At 23.3% G+C, this 24,391-nt stretch overlaps 1 protein-coding gene across 1 annotated transcript; it reads left to right on the forward strand.

Annotated features, from left to right (window-relative positions):
• Positions 1 to 7,344: 7,344 nt before the first annotated feature.
• On the forward strand, positions 7,345 to 19,202 carry LOC129613253 (uncharacterized). Its single transcript, XM_055527238.1, has 3 exons — positions 7,345 to 7,471; positions 16,766 to 16,858; positions 18,744 to 19,202. The coding sequence occupies exons 1-3, from the start codon at positions 7,382 to 7,384 to the stop codon at positions 19,104 to 19,106; spliced, it is 546 nt and encodes a 181-aa protein (XP_055383213.1). The 5' UTR covers positions 7,345 to 7,381; the 3' UTR covers positions 19,107 to 19,202.
• The last annotated feature ends 5,189 nt before the right edge of the window (positions 19,203 to 24,391 follow it).

Genomic DNA, 24,391 nt, shown 5'->3' on the forward strand with positions numbered 1-24,391 from the left:
GCAATTGAAATGCAATGCAATTTTTTTTCTTTTGTTCAAATAAAAAAAAGCAGTGAAAAAAATTAAAGTAAACAAAATTTTTGGTTTTTATTAATTTCATTTTTTTTTTAATTTCTGACTTTTGTATTTAATTTTAATGCGAAATAGTTAAAATTCGCCATAGTTAAAAACACATATGAATATGCTTCGATACATACGCGTCGGTATCAAAATGAAATTTTGTATTTTTCATACATGTTTGTTAATGTGTATGTAAGTGCAATTCAATATTATTTATAATAAATACTGAAAACCTGTTATTAAAAAAATTCAACTTAAATTTTTAAAATTTTTGAGCATTACAAAATTAAGAGCAAACTCTTTAGTTAAATATCTTAATACAATTCGATAATTTGCTGCAACATTGACGTAACTCAAAAAAATATGATTTATGAGTAATTTTTACAAAAATAAGCCCTTAAAACATTTCTTTTTTTTTTTGTGAAAAAAGCACCAATCCTCTATAACTTAAAAATTATCACTTAAAATAATTTATAAAATAATACTAGGACCAGAAGAACATATTAACTAAAAAACTTTAAAATTAGATTTTCTCAAATGTGCAAATTTTAAGTTATGCCAGGATTCAAACAAACAAGTAAACAAACGATATATTCTTAGTTTTTTTCTTTAACTCTGTGCTTATTAATTTTTATAGACCTTGTAAAATGCTTTTTTTTTTTGTTGTTTAATTATTTTAATATTTCAAGTATATGTTATACATATACCTACATATTTTTAATAGCTTATTTTTTTGTGTATTTTATTTATTCTTTCATTTTGATTTTTTTTCTTTCATTGTTTTTGATTTAATTTTTGCAATAAATAAATGTATGTACGTATGTTTATCTTTCACTTTTTTTTCTAAAAGGTAAAATGAAGTTATTCGCTTTAGTTGCAATTTTATATACCAAATCAAGGACATCCAAAAAGTTATTCTAGAATTTTAAATTTTTTATCTACCCTGTATTGTAAACTTAAAAATTTGTATAGAGTACTAAGGTTATCCGCACTAAAATCCGACTATTGTCGTAAATTATATGTTGTATTACAATATTATGAAAAAAACTGACATATAAAGCAAGCTAAATGTCATATTTTCACATTTTTGTGTTATAGACCCAAAATATGATTAGTTCTCATAAGTTTAATAATTAAATCAATATTAAGAAAATTCAATCTATAAACGGAACAAAAAATTCCGTGTACTTCTGTTAATTTCCGCCGTTTTATACTTTAAGAAATTTGTGCTTTATTTTAAATGCTCCTTCCTAGAATGCCTTTCCTCTCTTAATTTATCTAGGAAACTGAGCTTGATTTAAGACGGGATGTAAAGATTTTAATGTGTAAACTAGTGTAAATTAGAAGTGTCGTTGTTATTTTCTTATATAATCTTCAAACCTGCTAAAATTATTTATTTTAAAATAAAAAATTAAATTAATTTTAAAAATCCTTTCTTGCTCTTATTTTATTATAAATTTTATTATTGAAAAAAATAATACTTTCATCAAAATTCGGTCATAATTTTATACAGTGTCTTAAATTTCATAATTTTATCAAAAAGGTCATGTGAAAGGATCGTAATAAATCTTTTTTATTAACATTTCAATAACCGATTCGACACATAAAAATTTTAAAGCAAAAAAAAATCCTTTCATTTATTTAACACTAATACAGATTTGCATATAATTTAATCTGTATATGTATCAAAAGCTCACATCAACACACAAAATATTACATTTACTTTTTTTATATAAATTACCCTGATTTTTCAATTAAATATAATAACATTTAATTTAAACATATAACAGTTTACAAACACAATCTTATACTGTATTTTTGTATGTATGCGTATGTAAATATTGCAAATACATATATGTACATATCTGTAATTTGTATACTTTGTTTGTGCATTTTTATTGTTGCATTTTAACTGCAGAAAATGTAATCACAATGTTATCAAAATGTAATCATTCTCTCTCATGATAACTACATACCAAAAATTTTTTCTCTCTGATATATTACAGAAATTAAGAATGTTATACAATAAGTACGATAAAGTGTAAATAGATTTTTTTTCTTCTATTTTTTTTTTTTTTTAATAAAAATGGAATGATAATAACAAAAATCTAAAATAACACATACAATACACATACAAATCTGCATTAATATGTTTAATAAATCAATTCCAAAAATATTCAACAAATACATTATACTTTTAAAACCCATTATAATTTTATTCACCTCTGTTACACACAATATTCAAGTATTGCTGTTTTATTAAAAAGAAAAACAGTAGCACAAAAAAAAACATGTAATGTAAATTGTAATTTTAACATTAATTAACATTTATAATGTATTATCCTATGTATAAAATGTCAGAAAAACCAAATGTCACATTGCCGTTAAAGAAAAACGGAACGAATTCATACTGTTATTACAATATTTTTAATACTTACACAGTAGTAAGGTGAATTGATTGCATATACAACATATTTGTTTATACATTAATAAAAATCACGAAATATAAACATAATGCATAAAATATATATACATATATACCTTAAGACATAAATTTATTATCAGTCATGCAACAATAAGTTTTAAATAACAATAACTACAAAAAAAAAACAACATAAAATAAAGAGTGTGCAAAATTATAAACAATTCTCTTTGGTAATTTTAATTTTGTTTCTGTTTTTTTTTTGGCACACTCCTATTTCTCTAAAAACTAATATATTGTAAATATTACATGTTTGTTCATATGTAAATATGCATAGAAAAAATGTAAAATAAAATTTACCAAAATTTCTTAACACATACATTTATGCATATAATTATACAAACTTTTCAACACTGGAAGCCATTTTTATATTTTCTTATATGCTTTTACATATTATATTGATTTAATAATAATTTATTATTTTGTGATTATGGTACTCGTATATGCAATTCTCTCTCTTTGCTGCCAAAAAAAAAAAAAAACAAAATTTTGTAAAATCAAAATCTTTACAACACCACAACACCAGCTGACGAATATGGTGAATATTTTTTTGTTTTCCTTTCATAATATACAAATAAAATACTTAATAAACAATAAGTGAGAAAAAAAAATTCAAGATAAATTTTATTTAAAAAGTAAAATTAAATAAATTTTTAATATTATTAAATACAACACTATTAAAATGAAGTTGAATATCAACAGTGTGTTATGGTGGTTGCAACATGATAAAATAACATTAACAGTGGTGTATATTTATGGTATATATCATAGTGTAATAATATTAAAACACTTGTAACAGCTATAGCAATAAATGCATATAACGGTAGACAGAAAAATCATTTTATAGAAATAAGAAAAAATAAGAAGAAGAAAAAAATTTAAATTAAAAAAAAAAATTTGTTATTTCATTTTTCTTAATATCCAAATCTAACCACGCTGAATTTTTTTGATATTAACGGTCATTTCGTTTGCGAATGTTAACGAGTTGATATCGAACTTTTAACAAAGGTACACAAAAATATTTTTTTTTTTTTTGCATCAATTCACATAATATTTTTAATTTTGTTTTTATAAATTTTTTTTGTGTTTTATTTTATTTTTCAAAATAAAAAATTAAATTTTAAATATTTGTTTTTTTTTTTTTTGGTTATTAATAAAAAATATAATTAATTGTGCATCAGTGAATAATTTTTTTATTTAATTTGACATTATTTTAAAAATGAAAGTTATAATAATTATTTTGACATATTAAATATTTGACATTTGGAATAAATGAAGATGAATTATGATCAATTATAAAAACTATAATGAAAATTAATTAAAAGTTAAAAAAAATTAAATAAATTGTTTAAATATAAGAAATTTCAACATAATTGAATCTGGTTTTGTTTTTTGTATGATATTGATCCACGTTAATTTATTGAAAGAGCTGACATATGTATTTAAATTTTGACATCGAATATATAGAAATGTCATAATTATTAATAAGAGAAAAAGTAGCAAATTTGGTTTTTTTTTTTTAATTAAATAAAAAATCATTTGCTATATCAAAAAAAAAATATATTAGGCAATTTAACCCATATATATTCAGGCAATATACACATATACAAGCGTGCACCTACTACATACATATGTGTATATGTATTTACAAACAAATTGTAATAGGAAACTGATAAAACAAAAATTTTCAAAAATATGTGTGTTTGTGCATACGTCAAAATTACATTTGAAGTGTCTAGTCATTGGTTTTTGTATACATAAGATTTTCAATTGAAAAGTAAAAAGAAAAAACTAATTTCATTGAAATTTAATGGAAAAAAATATTGAAATAAAAATCATTATTTAATTAAAAATAAATAATACACAAAAACGATAACAGATGTATCTATTACATAATTTTTATGATTATTTGCAGTTCTTCATTTAAAATATTGTATTGAATGTTATCATATCAATAAACATCCTCCAATTGATTTGTCTTTCATACAATAGAAATTTGAAGCATGTTGTACATGTTTGGTGTAATTGTCAGGCCGTCAGCAAAATTTTGTTGATGATATAAGAATTCAACACCATCAAGTTCTGATCAAATAAAACCAATGAAGATTTTTTGATGTCTGTAAAATTATTACGAATTTACGAATTTCAATTTAATTTGAAATTTTAACTTTGATATTTTTTCAAATAGAATTTCTAAAATTTATTCTTAAATGTTTTTAATTATTGTTATTAAAAATATAATAACCTTATAATATTGAAAAATATTGTCATTGAACTCGCCGGTATCCCACGGCATCAATTCTTTATTCGCATTGTTTTAAAAAAAAAACAACAATTTTATTTGCTTAAACGGAATTTTGACTACTTTTATATAAATTTTTTTTAGATCTTGAATTAAACATTTATTTACTTAATTAATTTTTAAATTATTTTGAATTTGTATGAGTATGGTTAGTATGTATGATCAAGTCCTGCATATATCACAATAAAATTATATGATGTATACAATTCATCATGCTCCGCATTTATCATTTTTTCACACATACATCATTTTAAAATTTATGTATGTACATTATATATATGTGTTCTAATCAGTGATAATCACAAATTCTGTGTTTCCGAGTTACAAAATCTTTGAGATATTTTGACATTTTTTAAGCCACTTATTATAAATAAGTATTTATTCTTTATTTTCATAATTAAAGTTCTATAAATTTAAGAACTTTTATGTATAATCAATGTATGTATATACATATTTAAATTTTTGATAAATTTTGTTTACATAACCCATTATTTTATTAAGAATTTGTGCTGTGAAACCCCATACTGCGGTGATACCATAACGCACTATGGTATTCAATAAAACACAAAGATTTATGTATAATATTCTTTGACATGATTATTCTTAAAATCATGTTAAACATTATATACAAACATAATTTTGGTATACATAATTTGCGTCTAATGAAACACAGATGCTTATACATACCTTTGTGCATAATAAATATCACATTTTATTAAATTCAAAATATCATTTTCAATAGATCACATATCAACGTCTCAATTTAACCTCATCTAATAGCCAATTACTACTATTACACATTCTAACATACATGTTACTTATGTACATACATATATCATACTTATTGAATTTTTGTATATAATTACGTATTTTATATATGTATATTTATGTATATACTATATATTATATAAAGGCTGCTGCTGCGCTGCTGCACCATTCAAAACTATTATGGTAGAAATGATGGTATAAAGAAGCTATAAAAAAGAAAAACAAAAAAATAAAAAAAAATTTCAAGGTTTTTACTACAACTTTTTATTTTTGACCTGATTTTTTTTTTCTTTAGTATATTCGCCATGACTTGAATTTATTAAATTATTATAAAAGCGAAAATAACAAAAAAAAAAAACTAAAATACTATAAATAAATTTTAAAAAGAAAATTAAATGACATTTATTCATATAAATTTACTTTATAGATAATTTAAAATCAAAATATTTCAAAATATGAAAAAAAAAAGAGTTGTTAATAGTAAATATTTGTATGTATACATGTTACCTGTACATATCTACATAACATATGTATTTAATGAATATTTATTTTTTTTTTAGTCAGGTGCTATAAACTAACATTGATATCATTGATATTATTATGCGGCATGTACTTTTAAAATATTAATAAAATATTATTAGAAAAAAAAAACAAAAAATAAATAAATACAAGAATTACAATTTATTATTCCAAATACATTCGTGTTAAATTATTTTTCTTTTCTTTTATTGAAAATTAAAAAATTTATAGCAATAATGATTGCTACTTTAAAAAAAAAATATTTGAAATAAAAATTTTATGTACTTGTACAGAATAAAAAATGTTAAAGAATTCAACTGTTTATTTTTTGTTTAATTTTAATAATAAATTAATTAATAGTATAAGAATAACAGTGAACGGAATAAGTCTATTCAACAATTTGGTCAATTAAAATATTAAATTTGAATATAAACCTAAAAGAAAATAAAAGAATTCATATTTAATAAATTGCATAGATCTAGGTACATTTCTATGACTTAGTGATTGTATATCGCATATAATAAAAGATTCTTAGGCAGCGACATCTTTAATTCAAAAATATTTTGTATGAGCATATTATTGTAACAATTATTTGTTGAATAATTTATTAATAAAAAAAACCATCGCCTGACAGAATAAGTAATTGTAACTGTATAAAAAATAAATGATAAAATCTAACTTATCAAAATTACTTATCAAAATTATTTGTCAAAATTAACTTTTGTCAAAATAATATTTATAAAATAAATCTAAAAGTGCACATCACTTAATCGTTTAGCAATCAAAACGGAATATATTGGAATATATTTAGACAGAATAAGTACTTTAATTATGTTATTATTTTGACAATTAACATCAGTTTTTTAATCATTTTTTAGTAAATCCGATGATACGAGTAATTGACTAATTTTTGACCATTATACATATATATTTAAAATATTCAAACAAAAATAGAATATTAAATTCAAATTTTTATTTTAAATGCAATTTTAATGTTAATTATATTTTATTACAATTAAATCTTGAAAATATACATATATACTAAATTTTAACATTATTTTAATAGATTTTTTTTTTTATTTTTATTTTCAGATATAAAATTTTCTGCTACATCTAATATAATTGAATAATAATTTTTATAAAAATATCAATTTAATAATATAAAAATCATTAACAAAATGCAACATTTTAATAGAAATATAGTGATTTTATCAATTGTATTATTAACAATATGTCAATTAGCATTTTCTATGCCAAATGTTAGAGTAAAACGTCAAGAAGATGCTGAACAACAAATAACTTTAATTAATTTAGATGAAATTAATCCAATTGAATCACAGGTAATTTTTTTAATTACATACATCTATATTTATACAAATATATTACATATACATAATATTGAAGGTTTATTTCATTTTATATATTATAAATTATATAATATAAAAATATTGCTATATATATGACAAAATTTTACGAACAAACTACAAATATAACGCAAAAAATTTAATTCGAAATCATCGATTATTTTAATGTTTCTTACAATTTTTTTGTTTTTCATCCTAAATGTATTCAATAACTTAGTATAAGTGAGAAAATGGCTTTAATGGCTGATTGTTTCGAAATAAGTATTTTCACTTGGGAAAAGTGCTACTTTAAAAATCGTTGATTTAATTTAATTTTTTACATTATTTTCTTACATTCATAATACTTTTCGTAAATTTTTTAACCTTTACATATTTCTATTTTTTTTTAGTTAATATTCCCTGCCAAGAATTCAAAATTTTTTTACATATTTATTTTAATTTAAATATTCAAAACAAATTAATTCCAGTTGAATTGTACAGACATTATGTTGTGTTTACACAAAAAATATTTTCAATAAATTTTGGAATAATTTAACAAAAAATAATATATAAGAAAATTATTTTTATATTATATGAAATTTCTGTCTATATATATTTCAAATAAAAAGCGATCGCCATATGCTTATTCTTAACAAAATTAAGATTTTGTAATGCCTAAATTAAATCTGAAATGTTTTTTTGCATTATTACGCGATTTATGCACGTAAATTAATATATATTTATTCAAATTCATATATACATATATTTACAACTTACATATGTACATGTACACACAAATATATAGTACATTATTAAATAATTTTTAATTCAAAAATTTATAATCATTAACTTTTATAAATTAAACTCATATATGTACATATATAATATGTACATATATATACTAGTATTATAAAACGATATTTTATTAAATTATTATACGAATTACGATATTGTAATCTTTCTTTTATCTTCTTTATACAATTTTACAATTTTAAGCTCAGTTTCAAAATTTAATTACTTTTCCATTTTATGAACACAATTGTTACAAGATGATGATAATCTTATACTTACTTATAATTTTTTTTTTTAAATTTATAAAAAATTGCAACATTTTTAATAACAATCACTTTTTTTTTGTTTGCTGCTGCTACTTCTGTTTTTAAATGCTATATAAGTATAAGTATACGGCATTAGCTGTTATGTATATGTGCATTGGCTTGAGTACGTTATGTATGAACACTTCTTACGTATGAACTTCAAGATGAAAGATTATATATATATATATACAGTTAAACAAGTACACTTCAAACAATAAACGCTATCATAAATTAATAAGTAGCCAATTTTTTATAACTCTGTATCAATTTAAGTTAAGAAATTGACTATTAAAAGTACATTAATGACGCTTTTGAGCTTTACTGATTAAATGTCCCAGACTCAAATTGTCTAGTAAATTTCAAACAAGACAACAATTGTCTAACAAGAGGTATGCAGGAAGGCATATGTATGTATATTAATTCCAGTCTTAATTAAATTTTTCTAATAATCTTGGATTAATTTTAAAAATATAAAAGTAATAATTAAATTTTCGAATGCATCATTTGATAAAATTACAATTACGTACTGTTAACACTTTAAAAATTTCATATAGCAAAATTTCAAAGAATTTCTTAATTAATTGGTAATTAAAATTGCTGACATAATACTAAAACAAATGACTTGAAATAATTTTTGTTAAAATACTTATTATTCACGGTCATTGATAAAACCTATATTATGAAAAATATTTGTTTTGGTAATTACCAAAAAAAGCCACTTATTGATTTAAAAAATTAAAATTACCGCTTATTAATTTATTTCATCTAAATTTTAAATTAAAATCTTTAAGCATAGTTTTAATACAAAACACTGTAAATTAAATAAATAAATTACATTTAATGACAATAAATTTAAAAAAATTAGGAAATGTTTTAATTTTAAGAAAGGTTTCTTTGTTTTTGTTTGTAAAATAAAAATTCACCCGAAATAAAATGCTTTTGAAAACAAAATTTTTCATTATAGATGACAGTAAAACCCAGACATATTTAACTCTAATATTTTTCAAAAAAAAAAAATGCACAAACGAAATTGATATGAATTATTCGCCATTTTATTTAATAATTTAGCATAACATTTTTAATTATTAAAAATGTCATTATATACGTGACCTCATTACTTGATTAAAATGTCAAATGCTTACTAATATCTAAGATTATAACCATATTTTTCTAAGCTATAGGATTTAACTTACCGAAATAAAAATACATACAATAATTTTTCGTTTATTTACTGTAATTAATTAAAAAAAAAATCCAACTGGTTACAATATTTCTATTATTTTTACAATTTTCCATAAAGGAAATGAAAATTTGAAATACCTGCATAAGAAAGTGAAAACAACACTTTTACTTTCTCTCTTTCTTCTAATGTCACTGTAGGTGTATATAAATTTGATCATATTTTCAATACATTTATATACACAAATATATTAAGAAGGAAGTATAATATTGATGAAGCTTTAAATTTTCTTCTGAATTTCCCACTACATTACTTTCTAGCAAAATACACTCAAAAAAAATTTTTATGTCTCCTAATATATGTAAACAAAATTCATTGTATATGTATACGTTGAATAATTTTAAATTACATATTGAGATTCAATAAAATATTTTGATAACGTTATGGATTAATGAACGGATTCAATTGAATGAAGAATGACGAAGGTTATAATAAAATGTAATAATATTTTCTTTACAAGGTCAATCAAATATAAAAATATAAGTGATATTTGCTCGTCTACATTATAGCCTTACATTTTCATTAATATTCAATAAAATAATTATTATTTATGGATTTCTTTTTTTTGGTTTTTGTTTCAAGCACTATTATGCATGTACTTATTAAAATTCAAACCATTGTACCCATTATTTTATATGAAGATATCAAATATTTTATTAATTTATTGATATTATATGTAGATAATATGCATACAATTTTCATCAGATCCAAGATTTAAACAAATTGAACAGGTTTATAATGATATTATGCTTCTTCTTAAAAAACAAGATCATAATTGGTTTATATATAGTCATTTGTTATAGACAAAAGACATTTTAATAATAAGTTCATCATAAGTTCATTACAACGCAAGGTCGTTTGAAATTTGATTATTATAATTAATTTTAATATTTTTAAACTGCAAATGCAATATATATTTAAAAAGAAGAGGAAAAAACATTGTAGATGAATAGTAACTATAATGTAACATAAAATTTTTGGAAAAAAAATTTTGAAGTAAAATGTTTTGATTAATTTGATGAGGATAGATGGCGCTTCTTATGATGGCGCTTCAGGAAAAACAATATATGTTGTATTTTAGAAAATTATTTTTCAAATTTGTATTAACATTTTTAATATACACATTTATTAATCATATACGTCAAATTATAAAATTCTATATATAGCGTATCTTCGGAATTGTATATACGACGCGTCAGACACATTGTGTCATCTTCTGAAATATTACCAAAAAAATTTGACGATGCTTTATGTTCAGAATGTATTTAGTGTTGGGTCTGCGAGATGTTGTAACACTAAAATATTTGTTAAATTGTGTATCCAAAATTTTTTCGATGAATATGTGTTACTTCTGATGCATATGTATATGTATATAGATGAAAATACTTTTCCATTGTATTGAAAAAAGTTTCCTTACAATAGCTAAATCTAACCTGAAAATTCACGTTAAAAAGATACCGAAAATTGTCAATTTCCAGAAGGAAAATAAATTAAACGTACTAAGTCATTATAGACCTATGACGTTTTGATTGTACATAATTATAAGAATTAACAGAGAATTGCAATATTCGCGGCAAAATTATTTTATAACCACAAATTACACGTATGTGCGTAAACCTGCTGCCCACTATTCAAAATATAATTATTAGTTCTTGATTTAAATTTTAATTTTTTCATTTTTGTTTTAAAAATTAATTTGCCTATTTGTAATGTGAAAAATTCTGTACATTTTTTTTTGTTTTCATCAGAAGCACAGAATAATTAATCAATTATTTTTGCTTTGAAAATATTTTATAATAACAGATAATTAAAAATACAATGAACTGGTACAATAATTTAATTAATTGGAGCAGAAAATTAAGTGTATAAGTATTTTTTTTGTCAATGATTTTTTCAACAATCTAGTTTAACAATTTAATTTTCAACATAAATACCATAAATTTATTAATTTTATACGTTCTGTATTAGTGTATGTTTATTATTTTAATAAAAGAGCAAATTTTGCACAAAATTTAAATAACTGTAAATTTATCGAGAAATTTGAATAGTTTTCATTATAATATCATTTGTCAAGATATCGTCATTTGTCTTAACAATACATCAAGTTTTTCTCAACAATTTGAGAATTTAATGAAATTGGAATTAGTTACATGACCCCGAAATTTTAATCCTTTCTTCTTCTTAATGTCATACAGTGCATTTTCAGTCATGATTTGACATTTTAATCTTAAATACGAAATTGAAATTCAGCTATTTCGTTATCAAATTCAAAATTTATTTCTGAAGCAATAAAAACAAAAACAAGTTTATAACCCAAAATGAAATTTTGAGCAAAATATAACAAGTTTTTTTTTATCTAGTTTTATGCAATTCTTCATTTATATTAGTTGCAGACAATTTATGAAATTGCAATGCAATCACAGACATGCATTAATTCATCTATAATAAATTTTGATTTACGATTTACATTTTTTCTGTTTTGATGATTTTATTAATATATGAAACATCGCTTTTGCAATAGAAAACTTAACAATTTTAATATATATATGTATGAGCGCATATAAAAACTTAGGTGTTGTTTACACATACGAGAAAATTTGAGATTTAATCTGAATCTAATGATAGTCGTATATGAAAACATTGTTTGACATCATGTATTTTGTCTGACGGTAAATAATAGAAATTACTCTATTATCATCACATTTTACTGACTGATTTTCTGAGAGCAAATAAATTTACAGTTTAATCTTATTGTCAGAGAGTGATTAATTTTGACGTATAGTTTAAGCTCAATCACATTTAATATTTTTCAATACAATTCAATATTAATTAAACAAGTATTTACATATAAAATGACTAGGTATGTATTAACATACAGCCAAACTGGTTCGCAGAGGCACAAACTAAATAGAAAACGAAATAACTACATATTTCTCCAAATTATTGAAGTTATTAAACTATCTTGATTCGATTATAAAAAAATAATTTTATTTCACACAATGTCACAACTATTACTTAAAAATTAAATTTTACAATTACTTAAATTCGAATTGATAGTTTAATTATAATATTCTATTCTTATTAACACCAATTTTAGACTAAATCATATCTTAAAATCTAACAGTATTTATAGTAATTAAAATTAAGTTCATTTCCGGCCTCGTGCAAAATTATAGACGTTTCGTCAGCATTTTTGATGGGAACGATAATTTCGTAATTTCTTCATGTTTAAACATGTTCGATTGCAGACGCTGTGTCAGCAATTTTCATGTGAACAGAAATTAGTATCGTACTGAAGATGTAATTTGATACTTGAATATGTAACTAAAGACGGTGATAACTCCTCCCCCTTCAAAGATCTGCGTCCCGTAGATCAAGCTGGAATTTTGGTGCTTCTATGACTGAAATTTGCGGAATCTCTATAGTAGGAACCACTGTTGGAGTGCGTTTTCTCACAACCTTGCTGATGTTTTTCTTGATGACCCAAATGATGATGACTGCAATGATGACGAGTCCTATAGTAATATCGGATGCTATAGAGAGTTGGCTCCTTGGTATTAGCTTCTGAAGTTGTTTTGTGTTGCTGATATGAAGATCGTGAATGTAGTCGAGGCTTAGCTTGATATCTCCTTCTTTTAAATTTTCTTGAAGAACAGGTGGTAAAACTTGCGACGTGGTGGCAGATTCGCTTGTAAATTTCTGACCTTTTATGTGAACGGTTTCGTTGGTATGCTGTATCATAAAGCTTCCAGTTAAGTGTTTGCTCGTGTTGCCACTTGTTAGCTCCCCATTGAAATTATTGAGAAAGATGATATTTTCACTTATGGTTTCTATGATTTCTTCCTTATTGTATTGAAGGCTGCAACTGGCGTTTATTCCCTTTAGCAGTTGATACATACAGTGTCCTTCGTCCAGTTGAACGTATCTTGAATGGTTTTGTTGTTGGTTTGGCATTTGTCGCGATCTCTTCTCTTACAAAATTTTTATTAGCTCCTGTGTCGACTAGAAATTTTAGGAGCTGGTTGTTTTTTGTCTTGAATTCTAAGTAAGGAACGCTTGAAAGGCGTCCGTCATAAAATTTACTTCTTGAACCCCATCATCTGCATATGCTGGTTCTTCGTCATATTCGCTGCATTCTTCTGGGTGGTCATCTACGTCGTCTTCAAGTGTTTCCATATTGAATAGCCTTTGGTGCTTATTGCTAGGCATGTTGCCTACTGATGGTGGCCTCTTGTATATTCCCCTGTAGTTGTCTGGCCGGTTCATATAATTAACCTGACGTGTTTGTATGGATCGGTCAACGTCCATCTTCTCTAACGGTTTTGGCGGTCTAGGTGGAGGTTGCGATTCTCTCTGATGTTGAATGTTGTAAGCCAAGTTCCGTTGTTCCACTGTTAATGGCTGTTCTGGTTGATACGACCTTGGGTTCCCAGCACTTGGTTGTTGTCGTTTCATGGACATTTTGTTGAATGGTACAGTGATTCTGTTGTTATCATTCCTGTTGTGTATAGCGAAGTTTCGGCAACTATAGTTCTGGAGCTCTAGACACGTTGAATATGCTTCTGGCAGAGTTGACGGTTTCTGAAGCATCAAGTACCTGGACAATTCCCCATTGAGCCCTCGGATAAATACGTCCAGTGCTCTGTTTCTTTGTGATTCTATCAGTACGTCTATAGTTTCTTTTGTATAATTCTCGGTCTTGATCTTATTGATTATGAGGGAGAATTGATGGTTGACTCTGGCGTAGAATTCATCTATGGTTGATCTTCCCTGTGTCAGTGTGCTCATTTGGTGCTCCAATGTGCGTATGTCCCGTTTGTCGGCATAATGCAGGGACAAACACTGCTTGATTGCGGCCCATTCTTCGTCGAACAGGTTGTACGATATTAGAGCTGCATCTGCTCTACCTCTAATTTTTCCTCTAATAGCTTGTAATATTGCTCTGTATATGGGTTTGTTTCTGACAACTTCGTAATCTCGTAGAATTGATTCTACGCTGTGCACCCATGATACATACTGCACTGCATCGCCATCAAAGGTTTGTAAATCTTTGACACAGTCCGGAAGTCTCGATATTTGTTTCAGGTCGTCTTCACTTTTCGGTGCTGCCAAATTTGTTACCTGCGGTTGTGGTGTATTGAACTGAGCCTCTAGTTTTGCTAGGCGAATTTCAAACCGTTTGCTTTGTTCAATTTGAGCATTGATGGCTCCATTTAATTTTTTGAGCTCTTCCATTATTTGTTCCATTTTTAACTTTTTATTAAGGTAATTTCACTAATTAAATTATTCTATTACGCGGTTTTAAACTTTTAAATTATATTTTTCTTTCAAATTTTGTCGACTAATTTCAAATTTTTTGTTAAATTTAAGTTTTTAGTTGGTTAATCTTATTAATTTTTCACTGGTTTTATTTAAATTTCTGATTACTTTTGTTTTATTTTTTAATTAAATATTTCTTGGTAATATAAAATTTAATTGGTTAATCTTATTAATTTTTTACTGGTTTCATTTAAATTTTTAATTACTTTTGTTTTATTTTTGTATTAAATATTTATTGGTTAAATTTTAATTTTTCAATTTATTATCGGTTAATTGATTAATTTTTCAAATTTTCAATTTAATTTTCATTTATCACTTCAATTTTTTTAAATCTTAATTTTTTTAAAATTAGCGAAGCTTCTATATTTTTAAAGCTTATTCAGTGAGATGCAGTTAGTTTCCCTCAGTTAAGTTTTTAAGATTAAGTGTAATGAAAAACTACTTACAGGAAAAAAACGTAATTCATCTGTTTGAGTCTTGGTGAGTAATGCGAATAGCGGTTGAGTTGTGTTTGTCCTTTTTAGACGTGAACTTTTATTCTCGTAAACGTCCTACTGCGGCACAATCTTCAACACTTTTTTGTAAGTACGGTTTGCTTCAGTTCCTTTTTCTTTTTATTTCACTTCGGATTTCCACAATACGCGCACTATAGTTGGGTACACTTTTATCGCGATATGCTTATTTTTCTTCTTTTCTTTTAAAATTTAACGAAGAGTTTTGCGATTTCACGATTCAAGTCACGTTGGGCGCCAGTTATTAAACTATCTTGATTCGATTATAAAAAAATAATTTTATTTCACACAATGTCACAACTATTACTTAAAAATTAAATTTTACAATTACTTAAATTCGAATTGATAGTTTAATTATAATATTCTATTCTTATTAACACCAATTTTAGACTAAATCATATCTTAAAATCTAACAGTATTTATAGTAATTAAAATTAAGTTCATTTCCGGCCTCGTGCAAAATTATAGACGTTTCGTCAGCATTTTTGATGGGAACGATAATTTCGTAATTTCTTCATGTTTAAACATGTTCGATTGCAGACGCTGTGTCAGCAATTTTCATGTGAACAGAAATTAGTATCGTACTGAAGATGTAATTTGATACCACTTGAATATGTAACTAAAGACGGTGATAACTTTGATTATACTATATAATAATACTACTTACATAATATTTGTAATATTTGTAATTAATCATCCACAAGCATAAAATAATATGAAGGCTAATGATATTAATAAATTCAAAATAATTGAACTTATACGGACGAGAACGGCTGGTTACCTTATATTTAATATTTATAAAATATTATTCATATTTATAATTTCAAAATTCCGTATGTTGTTAGTGACTTACTTGTATGTATATTTTATTCAAAACAACTATCAAAAGTTAAAAAATTTTTGTAAAATTTAATATTGTAATATCAAAAATACAACATTAAAAAAATATAGTTAAAAAAAACCAGTGTTACAAGATTTTTATGAAAAAAAAAACATATACTTGGTTCCTCAACACTTACATTAATTTTATTGTAAATATATAAAAATGAAGTATATAGACTTTAAGTGAAATCTAAATAAATATATATATATATTTTTTATATTTCCACATATATATTTTTAGGACTCAAAAAGTCAAGGATTAGATCGTGAAAAGAGGAAATTACCGGAAGCAACATTTGCTGGAAAAAATGCTGTTTTAGGTTTCGTTTTTGGTGTAAGTATAAAAACGGAATAAAAATTTTTTTCTTTATGAATTTACTCGAAATCAGTGAATTACACACACTTACATAAACTATGAAAATTTTTGCTTTTTTTCTTGAATTTTGTGCTTTTCTTCTTATAAAACTTATTTACATACATAATTTTCTTTTTAAAATATTTATAGGTACATTTATACTGAAGTTTTTAATTCCTCTTACTTCATCATATCTAAACACTTTTTAGAATTACTTCTTCATATGCACACATTTATGCATAATATTACTGCAGTTACTTACATATTTCATATACATTTTATTATGATTATTCATTTGATTGTCATACGTTAGTATGTTATTATTCCACCGTCAAAATTTTCTTTGCTTTGTAATTATGACGTATTGAGTATGATAATATTGTCAATCATAAAATTATTAACTTGATTTATGTCAAATTTATAAAATTTTACATACAGCATCATTAATTAAGCGAAAATCATATTAAATTTAATTTTCAAGATTCGTTGTGGGTATATCAAAAATTTAGAAATCACTAATTATATCACAAGAAAGCAAGATTTATTAAAAATTCATTTTTTGATATCAAGTTTTTCATTTGATACAAAAACGTGTGAACTACTTTCGAATAGAATTAGAACGACTTTCATGTATAAAATTATAAAATATTTTAAAATTATATTTTATTTATTTTCGAAAATTTCAATTTGCAATAAATTATCAAATTAAATATGTAGTCGCTAATTAAAAAAAAAATATTGAAGTTTAACCCTCGTTAAAGCCGTTTCTATGACAGGAGCCCATCTTATAATTAAATAAAATTAATTAATCTTCTGATATTGTAATTTGAGTATCGAACAATATAAAAATATTCTCAAAAGATATTCGGGAACGTTCAAAAACTGAATAAATTTGGATTTAACTAAAAATGAAATTTTTTGTGCATAGTTACATAATAAAGGAAAAATTGTTAAATTTTGAATGCCGTAATGGGAATTTTTGGAAATTCAATTATTATACAGTAAATTTTCTATACTTTCTTGAAAACGGGCACATCATTTTTTTTATATAAAATTTTATTTTACATAAATGAAAAATTGTTAATTTTTTTAGTTATTTTCAATCGAAATTTTTTCTGGCACATATAAAATTAAGCTTATTGATCTATATTGTTAAAGGGAAAATTAAATTATTTTGCTCACAATATTTTCCTTTAGCACACCTACACCAAATTCATTTTCATGCTTGCAATTATGGTTTTTTTTTTTGTAGTTACACGCTTATTTTATAAAACATTTTTTTTACAACACAAACGTATGATGAATTCGAAATTAAAGTGTCTATACTGTTATATAGCAGAATAAAATTCAAATTAATTTTTTTCTTTTTAAAGTGTTTGTAAAGTGAATTTTTCTAAAAAAAACGGCAACACTTTATTTTTAAATTCATCTAGAAATGTTTATCATATTTAACCCTTCAGTCCTAAGTTTAAATTGTCATTGTATTTCTGACAATTTTAAAGTTATGACAATGAAGATTACTGGTAAACACATTCATACATAAACATTTTCCATCACTCTACATTAATTACACAAATATCCGATTATAACTAATAAGGTGAGTTGTGCATTAATGTAGCATTACTACAATTTTTAAGTCAGGATTTCTCTATATTTCAAACTTTTAATATCTCAAAATAATTTTTTTTTCCTTATTCTATTTTACACTTACAAACACTATTTTATTTCTATCCTTCACATATTTTAACATTTGTATATTTAAAATCTTAATTATTTAAATTATGAAAATTTATATAAAATATAAAAAAATAAAATAAATATATATGAATGAAAAAAAAAAAAAAACTGAAATTTTGTAAAACAGAAAATCGACAGTGTTCTCGATAAAAAAATTCGATTCCTCAATCAATTAGACAAAACCAATGTACAAAAGAATGCCCAATACAATATTGTTGTACCAAAACCAATAAATAATTTACAAGGATTGATTACAGCTGTTGTATCACCAAAAATTCAAGGTATCGGAAGTTTAGTTAGTGATCTTACAACCGGTGTTTTAGGTGGTTTAACAAGTTTAAGTGGATCATCATCAGGTGGCGGTAATGGTAATGCCGGTTTAGGTAATGTTGTATCAAAAGTAATTGGATTATCTGGACCATTATTATCGGGTTCATCTGGCGGTTCAACAACTGAAGCACCTGGTACATCTGATGAATCTGGATATTAAAAATAAAATAATTATATATATATATACATACATATATATTAATTATATATTATATAATTGAATAGTTGCATTTTTGTATTTAAAAATTATTATTGAAAAAAAGAAAGCAAAAAACAATATTTTTAAGAAAAATATTTAAAAGAAAAAATTTAATAAATTTGTTTTTTGTTTTTGTTTTTTAATATAATTTCGTTCCTTAAAGAATTTTCTTTTGAAAAAAATTCTGCATCAAAAATTTTAAATAAAAGTTTTCTTCCATTTATGGTAATATTAATTATCGCATAATGAAATTTAAAATTCCCGTATTATAAATTACCAAAAAAAAATTTCAAAAATTTCGATGATGCAGAATTTAATAATTAAAATGAAAAATTTAAATATAAAAATCTCAATTTTATATAAAAAATCTCAAAAATTTATAAACAAAAGAATTGGAAGGAAAACTTTTTTTTCTGCAAATAAAAAAAAAGTAGCTAATTTCAAAATTCCTTTGATATAACAAAAATAAAAATAATAATTAATTCAATATTTCATTAATCATACATACATATATATAAAATTAATTTTAAAAAATTAAAAAAAAAAAAATATTCTCATTAAACACATTTTTACCAATAATAGTTTATTATAAATTGCCCATAGTTTTTTTTTTGTTAAACGGCAACTCTTAAATAAATTTTTAATTAATTTTTCAAAATATTTTTTTTTTAAATAATATAATCTACACTATTAGTATTATTCTACTTAATTTTTTTTTTTATTTTTCTTTATTTTTACAACTAATTTTTTCAATACAATATTTAATAATTAAAAATATAATTTTTATATTTATTTAGAAAAAAAAAATCTGGTCAAAATTTATTATTTTTTTTTATGTTATGTTATAAAAATTAATATACATAAATGTATATACTCATATACAAAACTGCTAGATTTTAAGCATTAAATAAATTCTTCAGTTCCAAAATGTAATAATATCGTTAAATAAACTCAAATTCAGCTTAGACACAAATTGTCAAACATACTATAGAAAAAAAAAAAAACAAATTTCTATAACTTAAACCGTATATTACTGAAATATGGAACACATTGTTAAATATTGGAATTTTGTTAACACACTATAAATATTACATGAGTAAGAGAGATAAAAATACTATAATATTAATTTGAAATGTTTTGAAATATAAATTGGTTTTAAAATTTTTAAACTCACTTTAAATTTATATAAAAAATTTAATAAAATTTTCAAATTCATTACCAAAATATATATTTTTTTTTAGCTAAGCAATCAAAATTGCATTAAATAATCCAGTTTTTTGAAATATATATATGTATATATGCAAAAAACAAAATGCATATACAAATTTTTTTCACAATTGACGTTCAAATGTCAAGTTATGCAATTAAAAAGTTTTAAGTGCTGAAAGAACTAAATTGACGTCAGATTTGCATTTAAGTATTTGTCCAATACCTATCATAGCAAATAATATTGTACATATTTGCATACATAGACATATACATATTGAATATAGCTTCATATAATATTTAATAAATCGAAAAATATTATTTTATTGAAATTTACTATAGAATTGCCAACAATCCTTCATTTGAAACTTTCTTATAAATGCTTTTACTTTCAATAAGGCACGGTACAAAATTCCATTATGCTATATAAATAATCTATATATACTACCAACAATAAATACACCCATACTTATTTTTACACATTCGAATATATATTTAAAATTCATATGTATTCCCATATATGCTGATTTAATTGTTTCAAAATAATAAAGACCTCTTTTGATATATTTAAATATAAAATATTAATTAAAAATTAAATAGAATTTTCCTTTTAAATTAGGTGTAGAAGATGAGGACTAATTAGTTAATTATACATTTTTTTTTTGTATTTGTGGTTGATTTTGTTTTATTTTATCCTAATATTTTTGTAATTTTTTTTTCATTACTCACTGTATTTGTATAAAAATTGTAAATATTAGTTTTTAAGTTATAAAAAAAACTTTAATCGAAAAAAAAAAATTAAAAAACAAAAAGAAAGTGGATAATTGTTATATTTAAGAAATATATATATAAATATATATATGAATAATTTGTAAATTAATTTTTAATTTATAATAAAAAATATTATATTAAATGACAATTTTGTAATACCAGATGAAAATTTTGAAAAAAAAAAGAGTTAAATAAGGAAATTATTTTTAAAAAAAACTAAATCAAATTTTGTTTTATTTTTGTTTTAAAATAAGTTCCTGGAAAATGTTGAGAAAAGAGAAAAAAATGCCTTTTTCCAAATAATTTTCTGCAATTGGTTTTCAAATCTTATCTTAAGAGAAATATTCTGAAATATATAGTTATATAGAACGAGTACGGTACAATTAAATGAGATTTGACATGATATGTAAGCCACAAAGTCTAAAGAAAGAGATGCGACAATAAGAATTATAGATAAACAAATCCATGTTTCTCTAAATAATCTCTGTACTACATACAAATAAATGTATGTTTATATTTATTAAATTGAAATGTATATTATGTAAGTACTGTAAATAAATTGTAGTAGTGTAGTATATGCACATAATTCATATACACTTTTCTAATAAATAATAATGAACGTATCAAGAATATACACGCAATCGCACTTATGAAATATTGGCACAAGATAAAATATTAAACAAAGTAAATAAATTAATGATCCTTACAATAAAAAAAAATTTAATTGAAACTTTTTAGAAATAAAGTGTAAATAAAGAGAAGAGATGATGTAATGAGAGTATGAATAGTTGAAAATCACACAATCAAACTGTCTAAAAATATAACTCATAACAGAAACTGTTGAAACGTTAACATTTAACGGTTTGCTTAAATTATACTTTTTCATTATACATAGAAATTTTCTTACTGCAAATAATCACCGTCACTCAACTTAATTTTTTAAAGACAGAGTCTGTATTTACATCCAATTATAATATGTTTTCAATATTAATTTTAGTTTTACTATTATCATTCAAACTTATTATGCTGGCAAAATATTGATCAGTTATCAGTACATATACTTATTTTTTGTTTCAATTATGCCTTCTTTATATAAAATTAAGCTAACTTCTTAAGGAACTTATAAAAAATCTCTGAACCTTATTTATAGATATATTAAGTAATGACTGTTATATAAGAAATTATAAATAAAATATTGAAAATATGAATGTGTATAAACTCGAATTTTTTATGTCGATATGTCAACACCTTTAAACTATTTCTATGTCAACACAAATAATCCAAATTTCCAAATTTGGATTCCAAGTTTGGAATCCAAATTTCTTACCAAATCTTGAATAGAGTAAAAATTTACATAAAAGAGCACAGGAGAGGAAATTTCACTAAGATTATAATAGATTATATTCTTCATATGCATGGTTAAAATTCTTTGTTTACTTTATGTATTTAAAGATCTATGTATACTTACATATTATTATATCCATTAAAAATAACCTTACATACAGTTACTACGTCATACATATTACAGATAATTTATTTAAAATTCATTAATTTTCGTTTCTTTTCTTTTTTTGCAGAACTCAAGAAATAAAAGGCAAACCAAAAATAACGACAATGATGTTCCAGATCTTAGAAAAGATGGTATGGTCCAATTGGATGTTCCTGATCGACTTTTCAGTCAATCTTTCACAACTGTTACTAATTTATCAAAAGTTATTGGGAACTTTATGTTGGTAATTATAACGTTAATAATACTTTAAATTCAAAGATTATGTTTATTGATACATTTTGTGCACCTTTTGTATGCTATGTACCCGTTCAAAGTCAACAATTTTACTGCTAGTTTTCTAATACACATTCTTTTTAAGAGGTGGTACCTTTTGATATATGTTATATATTCCCTCAAAATGCACTATTAATTAAAAATTTCTACCTACAAATAGTTAAAATACCTATATATTCGAATAAAACATTTGGAACTCATTTTGGCAATAGTAAAAATACGAAAAATATATTGTAGATACATGCTAATTTTAATTATGGTATATAATTCAAATTAAGGGCCTGATCGTCTATCTCGCTATTTTCCTCGTCAAGTGAGAGGAAAGTGAGTAATTATTGTACATTTGATAGTGTAATTTTAGAGTGAGAAGAATTATTTGGTATTGCGTATCTTGGGTTTTTCTAAAATTTACACAAAATTTATTAACTTTGTTTTTGAAAGTTAGACATTTAGTCGATAATTTGAGAAAAAATGCAAAAATTCTATTGAAAAAATGAGTAATCTTATTAGAATACGAGTAATGAAATATTTATTTGAAAAACGGAAAATTCTGATTTTAAGTTTTAAAAAAAACTATCCTATGACGAATTTGTTTGACCTATATAGTTACCCACCATTTAGAAATTAACCTTGGTATTCAAAGAGAACTTATTGGTTAAAATATTATTAATTTTTTAATAAACATTTACCTTTTTCATTTTTTTTTTGATTTTAGAATTCCGCCAGACGATATGCAAAATTTGTTTATTGGTTTAAACCTCTATTCGGCAAGACGTTAACAGTTGAAGGGCATGATTATGTACCAACTACAACAACTACTACAAAAAGACCAAATTCAATTTAAAAAAAAATAGAAATTTAATTAATTAAAAATTAATCTATTTTTAAAAAATTTTGTAAAAAATCCAATAGGTGTTTGATACTTTATACAAATAAATTTTTTATATTTAAAATAATAAAAAGTTAGCAACCATTTTTTATTTTTTTTTGCGCCGGAAAATTTTATTTGTAAATTTTTGGTACTACAATATGTTGGTATACTAATTTAACATGCATACACTTATGTAATTATATATTAACATAATAAAGTCAAACAAACGCTGCGAATCCCGTACGTCGTACTCGTAAGTCGATTTATGTTATTTTTTTTTTAAAACGATATTTATACACTTATACTCGTACACATAAACATTTTGGTTATATAGTATACGACCATATGAGAATATTTGAAATTAAGGTTTTTCAATGCTACTAACGCTTTTTGAAGTTTTTCAGAATTAGAATTTTTTACACATTTTTTCATATTTTCCAAAATTTACAAAAAAAAATTATGAATAAAATATCAACTTAGGTAACGCATATATTAATAATTCCGTGACAGAAATTTTTGGTATTCTCCGCTGCAATAATTTCTACATTAACTAAATAGGAATGCGGCTTTTGACATCATAAAATATCATTGTGCATTTCATCAGTTTTTCTTTTT

Source organism: Condylostylus longicornis, unplaced genomic scaffold (genome assembly GCF_029603195.1).
Source record: "Condylostylus longicornis isolate FDR11 unplaced genomic scaffold, ASM2960319v2 ptg000081l, whole genome shotgun sequence".
Classification (NCBI taxonomy): Eukaryota; Metazoa; Arthropoda; class Insecta; order Diptera; family Dolichopodidae; genus Condylostylus; species Condylostylus longicornis.